The 14,104-nt window shown below is 49.4% G+C and overlaps 2 protein-coding genes across 5 annotated transcripts in view; both read right to left on the bottom strand.

The window, feature by feature from the left end:
• The window catches only part of FIGLA (folliculogenesis specific bHLH transcription factor), a 10,505-nt gene extending 5,355 nt beyond the window's left edge, over positions 1-5,150 (bottom strand). The window contains 4 exon segments of the mRNA XM_006775342.1: positions 1,142-1,161; positions 1,164-1,365; positions 2,968-3,120; positions 4,785-5,150. Of these exon segments, the coding sequence (XP_006775405.1) occupies positions 1,142-1,161; positions 1,164-1,365; positions 2,968-3,120; positions 4,785-5,150 (741 nt within the window).
• A 7,587-nt stretch (positions 5,151-12,737) lies between these two features.
• The window catches only part of CLEC4F (C-type lectin domain family 4 member F), an 8,840-nt gene continuing 7,473 nt past the window's right edge, over positions 12,738-14,104 (bottom strand). For all 4 annotated transcript variants that reach the window (XM_006775304.2, XM_015571512.1, XM_015571514.1 and 1 more), the window contains one exon: positions 12,738-13,752. In XM_006775304.2, coding sequence (XP_006775367.2) covers positions 13,602-13,752 — 151 coding nt within the window. In that variant the 3' untranslated portion in view covers positions 12,738-13,601. The remainder of the gene's footprint in view (positions 13,753-14,104) is intronic.

The raw sequence follows: 14,104 nt of genomic DNA, 5'->3' as shown, positions 1-14,104 counted from the left end.
AACCTGAGTGGAGCATCGGTGAGAGGCACGTGAGAAAACCCTGAACACTTGCTGCAAACACAGCTAAAGTGTGGCTCATTGTTGATTGCTCACCAATCAATGCTGATTGCTCGCCAATCAATGTGATTGCTCATGGTGCATCAAGCAGACTTAATAATGTATGTGCAATTGAACATTGACATGCCAGGTACTGTGCTAGACACTTCACTGGCATGATGCCATTTGAACCTCACAGTTATCTTACATACAGGGTAGATACAATTATCCTTCCCATTCTACAGATGAGCAAACTGAGGACTGGGGAGATTCAGATTCAGTAGCTCACCCAAGGTCACATAGCTAGGAAGTGGTAGAACCAGGGTTTCAACCTCAGCATTCTATCTCTAAAACCTGCACTCAACTGCTATTCGAAATGGCCTCCCATCACCAACCACCACTTGTGACTCCACAGCCCCGTTTTCCCATATATCAGACTAAGCAACTTGCTTGGTACAGTACATTTAGTTCTAGATTCCCACAAGACTTTCATATTTCAATAGCAATCGTATCGTTGGATGGAGTAAGGGGTCTCATTTGTGTAACACTGAAAACACAGCAAGGACCAAAAGTCCACCTTCTAGACTTGGAGAAGCCGGCTGCTATTTCGAGTGGCTTCTTAGCTGGGCAGAGTAATAAGAGCTGTTACAATAAACTCCTTGTTATTAATTAGGAAATGCTGCCTTATAACAAGGCCAATTTTTTAAGTTATGCATGTGCACATGAGTGTGCGTGTGTGTACATGCTTGTATATGCTGTGACCATGCAGCTTTATGTATGGCGATCTAGCTCTTATTTCTTTTTTGAGAGACCTCAGAGTCCAGAAAACCTTTTGATATATTAATGAGGGTCATAAAAAATAAGCTGAGGTCTATGATAAGTGGTTCTGGAGGAGTTGGCTTCCCCTTGGGCTGCTTACCGGTTCATTTGGGGACATAATAATAGATCTTCCAAACTAGCCAACTCCCTCTCCCAACCTAGGTGCTTTCACAAAATGAACTTGTTTCAATAATGGTTCATCATAAAAAAATACCACACACCTCAAGGGAAGCATTCTGAAATTTTTTTTTTAATCTATATTGCAATTTAAGAAGAAAGGTTTTACCATACTCCTGGTAGCGGAGTAACTCCAGTTGTAGACATCATGCTCTGACGACAAGTGCATGCTGGTTCGCCACTGCCACCATCTGCCCAGGGCCCTTCCTCCTCATTCTTCAAGCCCACATCACAGCCAGCACATTGAGTGCTGTTCCTCAATTGCTCTTTAGCCGTGGATATACGTGGTTCGGAAGTACTGTTTATATAGTTCTGATGATCTGGGTTTGGTTTCTAGAAATCATATTTTTAGTTGTCAAACGCTATGACAGTCAGATTTTGAAGATTTAAATCAATATATTTCAAAATTGTAATGGATGACATTTCATTTAAGTTATAAGGGCAATTCTTAAGTTATGGAGAGAAAAATCATTGCTCAATGGACTGTATTTTGTTCTTCCCTAACCTTAAAATGTTGTGTAATGGGCCACTGCATTTAAAATATTATAGCAACATGGAACAGATCCTGTACTTTAATGAAAACAGCATAAAACTAAGCGCTTCTGTTACACAATAAACATACAAGAAAAAAACTAAGGCAGCCACTTGTGTATCTGCAAACTATGGCCATGCTAAACCCAACTATCCAATTTGGCCAGTAGGACAATCCATTCCTGTAGAATGTGTCCTTCCGGTCATCACCTAAGAAGGACTAATATACAAGAAAAAAAAAACACCCCAGAAAGTACAATTACGCACCTGGCTGTTTCTGCCCTAAGCTGACAGAATGATTGCTTCTCTTCTGCTGTCTGTCCTTCTGTCGCTAAACATGGGCCCACGGCTACTTGGAAAAGTCCTTTACTGGCTCTAACAGCTTTTCTTCTCCCTTTGGGTTTAACCTTTCCTTCCAGTCTCAGACTTCCAGGCTGAATGGACGTGAAGTTTGCCACTTCCCTCTGCGTAGACTCCAGATTTTTGGCAATAACACACCCGCAATCCCCTACCAGCTGGCTTCCAGCCATTCCTATTCCACACCTCAAATGCTGGACCTGGTTGCCTTTCCTGAGCTCTCTGTGCTCCTCCCACTACTTCCCACCCCCAGATTTTCAAGATTCCCCCATCCCCAACTTTAGGACCCATCTTGCTTCTCTACTACCTTCCTACCACCTTCTCTCTGATGGCTCCTCCTTCCTCCTGTCAATAATTTCACTTAGGCCTTTCCTCTCTTCGTATTTTACCTCCCCTGATGACGAATGCATTCTCTGGCTTTCAAGGTTTGCCTCTCCATGGAATGAGCCCATAAAATCAACCCCCTGCCTTCCACTGCCTAATGGACACTTCTGAGCCATGCATTCTGAGGACAGTGGTGACGTTATGGTGCTTCGCAGATTGCAAAGAAGGTTCATTTGATTGCTGTCTGCAGGCGATTGCTGGGCTCTCCAGCAGGGCTGTCCTTTAGGGAGGACCTTTCCCAAGGGAGACCCCTTTGGGATAGAAATGCCTCTTCCTTTCTAGGACCTGTCTGATGTTTTTCTTGCTGAAGAGAAGCCACCACCACAGTGTGGGCTTATGGGAGCCTCCTCTCATGACCCAGCTGTCAAGGTTCTATGAAAGATTCAGCATTTAGGAGCTCAGGGCCCAGGGCAGTGACAGAAGGTGTAGAGATGGTCGGGAACGTGGCTCCAAATCTTACACAGACTTACACTCAGGCCCTGCTCCTGACATTTCTTAACCACGTGGCCTTTAACTGTATGTTGTGTGCTTCCTCTATAAAATGAGGACCATAGATAGCTCAGAGGGTTGTTATAAACTAACTGGAATGTATACATAAATTGCCTGGCACATACAGGGTCAATAAATGATAGATCTCATTGCTCTAACTTCCTAAACCTTTACCTCGGACTCTTTGGCTCTTCCCAAAACATCACCGAGGACTCGTATGTATTCAGTTGCACCTTTAAGAATATCAACTTTGCTAGGCTTCCTGCTTTGAGGAAGAAATGGCACCAATGCCTTCAGTTTGGAAAAACCACGGTTGAGATTTTTTATCTGGAAAACAAAAAGGCACAGTGAGAACAGAGAAGCTAATTTGTACAGACATCCCCCCAAACCACAGAAGGGGGCTTTGAAGGCTCCCTTCCACAGCTCTCTAGTCTGGGTGGGGCATCTAAGCAGGCACATGCCACAGAGTCACCACTTCACCTTTCCTTCCAGTCTCAGTCTTCCAGGCTCAATGGACTTGAAGTTTGCCACAGAAAGCGATTCCTTCCTGGTGGGAAGGCCCACACAAAATGCAAAATATTGGATCCGAATCTTGTTTGAGGGCCACATCATCACAGCAGATCACAGGGTTATTTTCATGAAGAGTCTAGTGTCTGGTAAAATCATGTTTCTCCACTCTTGCAAGTTTCCCAGTAAGTCTTTTACTCTTCCTTGGTCCTTTCTCCTTTTTTTTTTCCCAAAGCTCCTAGTTGATTCACCGGGGCTACATTTCTAAGGGGCAGATGGCAGCCACCTGGGGCAGTGGCCCCAACTGCTCCCACAGCAGGTCCTCCAGCACCTCGGCCCGGCGGGGTGCCCAGGAACAGGCCCCAGCAGAACTTCTTCCTCAGTCCCAGCTTAAATGTGCGCCCCTGCCTCTTCCACCATTCACCCTCCCCAGGATCCTCTTCTGCTGCAACCCAACCTACAGAGGCTGCAACTGAACCAAAGGAGACGGATCTGACAAGTTTGGGTTTCATTACAAATACCAAAAGCTACCAGTAGATGCCGCTCCTACTACGGCCCACGGGACCATTCGGGTTGGTGATGCAGCGCGAACCCAGCCTGACTGAGAAATGGGCGCTTTCTCTAATTTGTCAGGAGATTAACTGGGAGTGTGGTGCACACTGCGACATTGGGGAAGGGGAGGTGGGGTTGTTTGTTTTTGTTTGTTTGTTTAAAGAGTAACTTCCTTGCCGAAACCGGTTTGGCTCAGTGGATAGAGCGTCGGCCTGCGGACTGAAGGGTCCCAGGTTCGATTCCGGTCAGGGGCATGTACCTGGGTTGCGGCCACGTCCCCAGTGGGAGATGTGCAGGAGGCAGCTGATCGATGTCTCTCTCTCATCGATGTTTCTAACTCTCTATCTATCTCTCTCCCTTCCTCTCTGTAAAAAAATCAATAAAATATATTTAAAAAAAAAAAAAGAGTAACTTCCTTTAGGCCCCACGCACGCCATGTGTGCTTGGAGACAGAGACGCAGAGCGCAGGGACAAGGGATGGCGAGAGGCCTGCGCGCCCCAAGCGCCCACCAGCGCACTCGGTTGTAAGATGTAAGCGCAACTCGGGAGCTCTAAACTTTCAAAAGCATCTGCCAAGGGGGGACATTCCTGAAGTTGTCAGGGGCCTCCTCAGCTCCGCGGGCGTCTTAGCACCAGTTCAGGGGGGTAGGCATGTGAGGTACCCATCCCGGTGGCGGCGAGTGAGCAGCTGGACCAGGGTGGCGGGTAACCAGGCCACTGTCATGCACCCTGGCCAGGACACAGCCGGCCCTCAGGAGGCCGACGCTCCTCGGGGGGGCCCCACGGTTGGCCAGCGAGTGGGTGCACTGGGGCCTGACCAGGTGTTGGGAGCTGGTAGCGGGGATGGGGGCGGGGAGAGGGGAGAAAGTCATTCCTGTCCTGGTGCCGGTCCTGGGGTGGCCTCGGGGACCCGCGCGGGGCAGGGCGCTCACCCTTTCGCGCTCCTTGGCGTTGGCCACGCGCCGTCGCTCCAGCACCAGCTGCCGGTCCTCGGTGGACGAGTAGCCGCCCGAGGGCAGCCGCTTGAGCCGGCAGATGGCGGCCAGCTGGGGCAGTGGCCCGAACTGCTCCCGCAGCAGGTCCTCCAGCACCTCGGCCTTCGGGGTGACGAGCAAGCCGGGCACCATGTCCATGGCTGCGCGCTGGACCGGAGCCGCCCGGGCCTTGGGCCTCTTATCTCTTATCCGGGGCACCTGGGGCCGCACGAGGCCCGCGGGCCGCGGGGGCGGGGCCTGGACCACCTGCGCCCATAAGCCTGCCCGCCGCGGGCACACCGGGTCCCGCTCTGGAAGCTGCATCTCTCTCTGTGTACAGTGGGGCCTTGACTTACGAGTGTCCTGACTAACGAGTTTTTTGAGATACCAGCTGACTCTCGCAGATTTTTTGCTTTGAGTTGACAGAGTAATTTGAGTTAACGAGCTCCTTAACGAGCTCGGTCTCGGAACGAATTAAACTCGTAAGTCAAGGCCCCACTGTATACAGTTAGATAGGTATGTTTTACAAAGCATTTCATACTGTTATTTCCACTTCCAATCCAACACCTCAGGTTTCTCCCGAGTGTCCCCCTTTTCTTATTTGTAACTTCCCTCTTTCTTTAAGAATATACATTTTAATACATATTTATATTTTCTAAAATATACTTTTGTTTGCTCTAAGTTCATTTTGAGGCAGATAGAGGGCAACAGGAGCCAAATGTGTGGGAATGAGGCCGAAAATGGAGATAGTTTACCCATTTTCTCAACTTTCCTTGAGGATCAAAGAGGACATGATTGACATGGTTCTATTTTTACCGCCAAGCCCTAGAGTGGACCAGCTGGTGTGTATCAGGAACCCAGTGTAAGAACCTTATTCTTTCACTAGAGGCCCAGTGCACAAATTCCTTCACGGGTGGGGTCCCTCGGGGTGGCCTGTGGAGATCGGGCTCAGCTCATGCCCCCAGACTCGCAGCCCAGCAGCCCCGCCTGGCACCCCACCTTGGTTTAGAGCCACCCCCTCCACCTGCTCCACCATCCCCCGTGGTCCTGCTCTCATTGGGGCCCATGCGGCCAGCAGCACCTCCAGGGTCGCCCAGGCCCACCATGGTCTGTGTCGCCCCTGGTGGTCAGCGCAGGTCATAGCGAGTGGTTAAAATCCTGGTCTCCCTGTGGAACGACTGCTCGAGGAGACAATTTGCATATTAGGCTTTAATTACATAGGATATTTGCTCCCCTCCCTCAACTTTCTGGCCTCTTGGCTGTTAGAGTCCTCCATTGAACCACCTGTTCTGAGGGAGAGCAGTCTGAGCTGAGTTGTTACACCTGATAGGGACTTAGTGCCAATACCTGGCCATCACCCAATAATGCAATGGTCTAACCAAGAGTTTATTTCTCCTTCCTCTAACAGTGTGAAAGGCATAGGTCAGCAGTGCATCTCTGCCCATCATGGTCACTTAGGGACTTAGATTCTTTCCAAGGCATGCTCCTCCATCATTGCTCAAAAATGGAGCTGGTGCCCAGCAGGGACCAAACCTTGAAGCAACAAAGTCCCAGGCCATTCACCACAATCAAGGTGCAGAGCAGGGTCAGAAACTCTTCTAGGTGTACCAGCTAGAGGCCAAGGAATTTGGCCAGCTAGAGTTCAGGGTTTTAGGTGCTAACACGAGCTTTGGGAGGATTGAAGGAACGGGGGAGCTCTGAGTCAAGAACACACATGACCAAACCTATAGACCAGGGAGCAAGGAGCCATTGCTCCTGCAGCTGCCACTCAACCCCCCAAAGCTGGGAAGGGGCCACCCTCCCTGTGCAGAGACGGTCCTCACCTCCGGGCTTGCCCACAGGAAATAGACAAAAGGGCAGGGAGGTGTGCGCTGCCTCACTTCCACGCTAGGAAGCTCGCACAAGTGTTTCTAATTACATCACCTTAATTGGCATCCAGAAGCCCGGGTATAAGGAGTTCGTGGAAAATGGAGCAATGAGAAAAGGCAGCCTGGAATAGGGGGGTGAGGATGGGGATTGAGAGAGCCCATCCATCTTTTTTTTTTTAATATATTTTATTGATTTTTTACAGAGAGGAAGGGAGAGAGATAGAGAGTTAGAAACATCGACCAGCTGCCTCCTGCACATCCCCCACTGGGGAAGTGCCCGCAACCAAGGTACATGCCCTTGACCGGAATCGAACCCGGGACCCTTCAGTCCGCAGGCCGACGCTCTATCCACTGAGCCAAACCGGTTTCGGCGAGCCCATCCATCTTATCTTCCACCATGAGACACAGACATTGCTCCTTGCTCCATCTCATGCCCAACATGTTCACCTCATCAATCTTTGCCTGTTCCTTGCCCTGAGGCTCCACTGAGAGGAGCCTTCCCTCCTATATCTGCCATCCTGAGTGCACTCAGCAGCCTCCCCATCACCCCAACCAGACCAAGGCTCAGACACAACTCCCTTAATCTCCTTTGCTCAGTCAAGACACAAAAGAACTGCTAAAAAGCAACTTTAGTAAGAGCATACAAAGAAAGACATTTTTAACAGGATCAAAAACTTCAAAGAGACATGTCTACATTGCCCAGAATTCCTGTCCAAATTAACTTGGCAATGTTACTCATAATCACATAAATTTGTATTGTTATCTATAATAATAAAAGCATAATATGCTAATTAGGCCAGAGATCCTTCCGGACGACCTTCCAGATGAAGCCGGGGCTGCAAGGGAAGCCCGGGTCCCGGGTGCCACAGGGAAACTGGTGCCAACCGCCGGGGAAAGGAAGGCCTACTCTTGCATGGGTTTCATGCATCGGGCCTCTGGTTTTTACATAGTATGTACTATTTTATCTCACTACTAGAGGCCCGATGCACGAAATTTGTGCAAGGGCTTGGCCCCTACTGCCTTGGCAGCTGCCTCTGCCTTAGCCCCCGCCCACCACGGCTTCGTCCAGAAGGTCGTCCGAAAGGCTGTCCAGAAGGATGTCTGGTCTAATTAGCATATTATGCATTTATTATTATATATATCCCTGGGAATCAGACTTAACGCCCATTGTACAGATGAGAAAATTGATGCCGGAGAAGTTGAATGACGAGCCACGGTCATGCTGCTGGTCAGTGGCACAGCCAAGCCTAGAACTCAGATTTGCTGCCTCCACTGTAGTTCTTTCTCCTCGAGGTCTGAGTGGCCTCCTCCCTAAATCAGTGGGCCCAGCCCCCTCCCCCCTGCCCCCCACGCTTCCAGTTGACTTGGTCCATTGACAAGCAGAGCCTTAAGAGAGCAGCAGGGTCTGTGAAACATGCCCCACATTCACTTCCCCTGAGGCTCTTCCTCCTCCACCCACACTGGGCATGAGCTGGGGTTAATCTTGGCCACATCACCGGCAGGGTTAACGGTGGGTCAGAAGTGCTCTTTGCCAAAAGTAGAGAAGAGGAACAGACCCACAGGCGTTGTCCCCAGGAAGCTTCAGCAGGTGCAGAGAGATGCCTGGCAGCCTCCACGCAGGGGTAGGTGGAAGCTTACAGCCCCACGGGCTGTGGGGCCTCACAGAAGAACTGAGACTTAAACAGGACCCCAGGGTTAGTCGCAGGTCAGGTGGAAGAGCTGCTGTATCACAGGACCGTTGGACAAGTCACTCAAACTCTAGGCCTCATCTTGCCACCTGTAAAGTGGAGATTTTACTAGAACCTTCCTCAGAGTTGTAGTGAGGAGTCGATTTGGTCACTGGCATAACAGTAACAGCTGATGTTGCACAGAGGGATCTGTGGGCCATGCACCACTCTAAACTTGTATACAAGAACTTTCTTAATCCACACAACAGCCTCAAGGGGGGGGGGGGGGGGGACTCTAATATTTTCACAGAAGAACAACTGAGACACAAAAGTCAGGTAGAAAGGGGCAAAGCTGGGGTTGGACCCAGACAGTCTGGCCACAGAACTTGGGTCTCTAACCACCAATCTCTCCTGCTTCACGTAATTCCCACTGTCCTGTAAGTGATGGCTACAGCAGCAGAGATGATTTATGAGCCAGACAGAACGTCCAGAAATTCAGCTATTGTACAGATAAACCCTAAGGCACTCATGCAGAGGGATGTTCTGAGCACCAGTGCAAACGCTGCAGTCAGAGCTGGCGGAGAGGACGCTGAAGCACAGGGCTCAGTTCCCGCGGCCTGGTAGCGAGATATTAAGAAAGGCCCATTGGGGCCACCCCAAAGACAGCCTGGAGTCCCTCTTCAAGGTGGGAATGGGAAACGCTTGTCAGATATAAGAAGGGTAAGATTATAACAAAAGCAGGACTTAGGGGAGAGCGAAGAAGCAGTGGGGCGCGGGCTGCTTTGGGGGAGACAGGGGGAACTAAGAGGCGAACGTGTGCTGCGAAGACCCTTGTCCTGCAGGAGGAAGCCGTCTGAGGCCCGGCAGGTCGCTTTTCTATCTTAAATCCCCTTCCCACGAGCGACCCAGGCCTCCTTACTCTTCTGTGGTTTTTCCTGGGGTCTGGGGCCTTCACTGACCGTGGGGTTGGTTGGCTTTGAGCTGCGGGAATTGCTGGCAGCAGATAGAGTTAGAGTGACTTATAAGTGGCCCTTCTAAGTGAGAACAATACAAAAGGAGAGGGGCTTTCTAGCAGGCATGGTGTAGGCACACGGGGGGACTGGGCCAAAGCCCAGGCCTAAATCTGGGTACAGTGTCTGGGAACAAGTGTTAGTAGAGGACACTCAGAACTGCTGACGATAACATGGGCACATTTTCCTCTAAACTAGTGACTTTCCTCATCCTCAAAATGCTGAGACATCTTCCAGAATGTGTTCACTCTCCGGACGGAGAAGTTGTCCCCTGCCCCCAGAAAAGCAGGCCTGGGAGGTCATTTCATGACAGCAAAGAAGTCTGCGCCCTCTTCCCCCTCGGCCAGAGCCAGGCTCTCCCCTAAGTCACAGTGTGAGAGCCCAGCCTCCATCAGGTTGGGTCCCTGTACCCAGAAAGACTGGAAACCATGGCTCTGGGAGAAGAGGCTGTGGGCATCAAGGTGCCAACAGCACAGCCCGTGTGGTGACAGTTGTCTGTCACAGCCTGCTACTGCCGCCAACACAATCCATGGTCACCACCAGGGGCAGCTGTATGGGGTTTCCACAGCAGAGACAGGGTGGGGCAGGCCCTCCAGGGTGAGAGCTGGCCACTTCCTCCAGGATAGCTGAGGACTTCACTCCGGCTCCTCAGATGGCTCCACTCAGTCTGCAGACAACTCGGTTCCTCTGCCATGCTGACTCCCTCTTGGGGAAATTGCAGCTTTCAGAACCTCCCTGGGAAGAGAGACAGGCCAGCCCAGGCATGAGAATTGACTCTGGAGTGAGCAGGAGAGAATCCTTCAGGTTTATTAATGGGTCCCTGTCCCGTTACCTTTGGCCCACAGGCTGTGGTTGGCTGGATTGATGATGCAGAGCTGCCTGCTACTCCAGACTGTCACCTCCCTCAGGCTTCAAGCTCCACAGACTCCTTGCTGTGGCTGTGAGGGGCTGAGTCTCCCTGCCTCCTGCTAGAATACCAACTACACGAGGGCTGGGACTTTTATCTGTTTGTTTCACTGTTGAATCCCAGAAACCTAGAAGAGTGCCTGGTACACAGTAAAGGCACAAGAAATATTCCTTGATTGAATGAATATTGATAAAAAGCAAAATTCTTCAAGTAGATTTAGAGGTTATGAATCCTTAGACATAAAACAAAGAAACTCTGAAATATATAAATCAAAAGCTTTATAAATACAAGACTGTGATAAAATGATACACATAGATTAATGTTAAACATGCAAGAGTTTTCTTTTAATCCTCTTAGAGAAATTGATAGGTTGGGCAGACAAATTATAAATGAAGGATATACGTAGAACATCTAAATAATAGCAATCACAAGCCTAATGTAATAAATATGCCCATGGAACATTTATAAAAAGCGAGCATATACAAGACCAAAAGAAAATCACAGTAAATTCCAAAAAAATCAGGACATATTCTTTAACACTGGCTGCTATTTTATTTAGTATAAGACAGGAAAATCCTAAAAATAAAAATACACACATTCATGTCTGTTTTTCTCCAAAAATCTACTATAATGACAGTGAAGAAATAAAAACAGGAAAAACACAGGATGACAAAGAATGGGAGAAGAATCGATAGCAGACAAGGCATTTCAACAACATTTGGAAGCTGGGAGTGAATGGGTGGGTGGTAGCTGACTCAGCAAAACTGAGAAAATGGAACTCTACCACAGTAGTAGTGTCTGAAGAGGGGTAGTGAATAAAAATCAGGACAACTCGGTGAACTCAGAACTCAGAAATACCTGTTACCTCTGAAGGCAGGGGTGCAGGGCAGACTGAAAACAGAAGAACTGGCTTACCCATCTCCTCCTCTACCTTCAGTAACCAGGCAACACCCCACTGCCTACATTGCAGAAGGGCGGTTTATATCCAGGGAGGTCTGCACAGCCAGACTGAAGCAGGGAGCTTCAGGAGCCTCTATATATGAAACAGGGAGCTGCCTGGCCCCCTTCTCCCTCTGGGCCCATAGACTGCTAGCCGCTCAGCTTCTATTTCCCAGGCCAAATATTGAAGAATTTCTTTCTGAGGAGTGTATTACCCTGGTGTTACTGGATGGGGTCTGGGCCTGGGGTGGGTCTGCCTAGGGCCTGCTAGTAGTGTGCGGGTCCTTGACTTTGTATAGGAAAGATTTCACAGCTTGGTCCAGGTGGCTTTTGAGAGTATATTTTGTAAAGCTGGGGACAGTGAAATAAAGGGAGGATTTAAGGTAGAAGAGGCAGCAGGAGAGGAAAAGTCAGAGAATAGGGGGCCTTAGAGACTGGGTTAGGGGATTAGCCCAGGGCAAGCTGCCACTGACCGCTGCTCCCCTGGTTGCAAGTCTTGTGGGATCCCCTGGAGTTTAGGAGAAAAACAGCAGAGATACAAGGAGTGGGTGTGCTCTTGCGAGAGAGCACGCCATGGATCCTTTGTCTTGAGGCTTCTTATCTTGCTTTGGCCAGAATCCTAGGGGAGGTCTCAGAGGAGGTTCTTAGCAAATAGTCATTAGCTTTTCAGGTGTTGTCCTTCAATGTGTTGATTCATCACACACATTGTGAAAACCTTGTGATTCGTTAGCTGGATGTAAATTGCTCATATTTTTGGCCTTGTTTAATTATATTGTCCCAGTTTCCCTTATTCCACTTGTCAAGGAATCTCCCTAGCTTCCTACTATCCTGACTCACTTGGAGGAACTGCAATCAGAAATGCAGGGATACTCTGATGACAGATGCAGCTAGCCACTTCATGCCCTTCCGTAGAACCCACCAATCACCAAGCTTGTCCCATGAAGACCTAAAAACTTTTGAAAAACTTAGAGACTTGCCCTGCTAGATAACCAAACATATTATAAAACTACAATAATTAAAACAATGTGTTTCCCGTAAAGGAAAAGGGAATTCATTGGAATGCAATCAAGGGTCCAGAAACGAACTTGTGCATTTCGTATTTGAAAAAGTTGGCTTTTCAAGTGAGTGAAAAAGAGTATGTTATCATTTAATGATATTTGAGAAAATTCCAGATGGCTTAGTAATATAAATGTAAAAAATAAAGCTATATAAAAGTGGTAGAAGAAATACAGCAAAATGTTATTTCAATCCTGGGGTAGAGGAGGGGTCTCTAAGATTAATAAAAAGCTAAGAAGCCATGATAGAAAAGGCCAAAAAGAAAATATGAATGCACACAGATTAAAGTCTGATTCAACCAAAGATATCATAAAAGATAAATATATTTCCATTTCTGATCAAAGGAGTAACTGGACCAGCCCTTTGCTGTAAGCAACTAGAAAACTGGACAAAATGCATGAAACAATTATTTTCAGACATTGGACAACAGAGCAAAACTGCGATTCAAGCTCCTGGATGGGGAAGCAGACCGGATGGGCCCACAGCACCCCAGGGTCCTTCCTTGACACTCTTTTCAGACCACAGTGCAGGGAAGAGGGCCCACAGGGTCATGACAGTCTCACTAAGCTGGAGAGAGGAAAGTGGGAGTTTGGGGAGACAGAGAGTGCTTGAATCTGGGAAGGAGTACAAAGGGGAGGGAGCTGTGCAGTGAAAGCACTCCAGGAATGTTAAGGTTCCCTCTGCATGCATAGGGTGGGGGGACACCACAAGGCAGGGCAAAGAACTGCTCAGAAATTCTTATTCTGAGCTGAGCTGGCAGAAAGCTGAGTCCCAGGAAGGGGGGATGGGGTCCCAAGACGAGGCCAAAGCCAGAGAGTGTAACAGTCTGAAGACAAGACAAGACCAGCCACCGGAGAGAAAGAAGGTTTTCCAGTGGTTTAAGGGCCTGGAAAGATCCAGCCCAGGTCATCTGCTGCAAAGGAAATGCAGGGGACACCTGGGGTGGCCATGACTTGTTTCAGGAGAAGGGACACCGGGGAAGGAGAACCGATCCCAGGAGAAGAGCGTGTGGCGGCTGTCGCAGAGACAAGTACGAAGCTTCTGCTCATCCACAGTGTTTATTGAAGACCTGCCGTCGGACAGGCCTGCGCTGGTTGCTGCAGCGGATACAGAAGCACAGCAAGGCTCTTGCCTTGAGAAGCTGTTCACCCCATAGGGTCCTACGAGGTAAGCACGCGTGAAGGGTTAGATAAAAGGACAGGGCAGGAAACACAAAAGGCCAAATGGAAGGCCCCAGAGAGCAAGCTGGGTTCAGAGGCTCAACAGGACATCATGGTGGGAAGGGTGCAGAGCTGGCAGGGGCAGGGAGCCCGAAGCTCTGGCTTACTTCAGGCCACACCCTGGCTGAGGGGCTTCTTGCAGATCCACTGATAGAGGGCATTGCAGTTGTTGTCATTCCACTTCTGCTGAACATGTACACAATCTTCATCCTGCCCATTCCCGTGCTGCCAGTTGTCTGGCTGATTATCGTTCCAAAACCTGGAAAGAAGAAGGCTAGATGAAAGAAGCACCCCCCCACCCCCGCCGCCGCCTCTTCTGTGGCATAAGGAGCTGCAGTGACATGGGTCCCTATTTTCCTGGTGGCCCCAGGATGGGAACAGAGCTGGGCCCAGACTCACCATCAGGGTGCTCTGCTGAGGTTGTCCTTGGTTACTGAGTGTGGAGAGCGGCTACAGTATTTGGACAGGTTCAAGCCTCGGACTGATGAGAGGGCACAGTCCTCTCATGGCCACGTGCAAGTCCCAGCTTGGGGGGCAGAGCCCTCCCAGCACAATTATAGCCAACAGCTATAGTTGTAAGCTTGAACCTATGGTCCGAACACGTAGCCTCA

The sequence above is a fragment of the Myotis davidii genome, unplaced genomic scaffold, assembly GCF_000327345.1.
Source record: "Myotis davidii unplaced genomic scaffold, ASM32734v1 scaffold247, whole genome shotgun sequence".
Taxonomy (NCBI): Eukaryota; Metazoa; Chordata; class Mammalia; order Chiroptera; family Vespertilionidae; genus Myotis; species Myotis davidii.
This window is presented reverse-complemented; position numbering and strand designations above follow the sequence as displayed.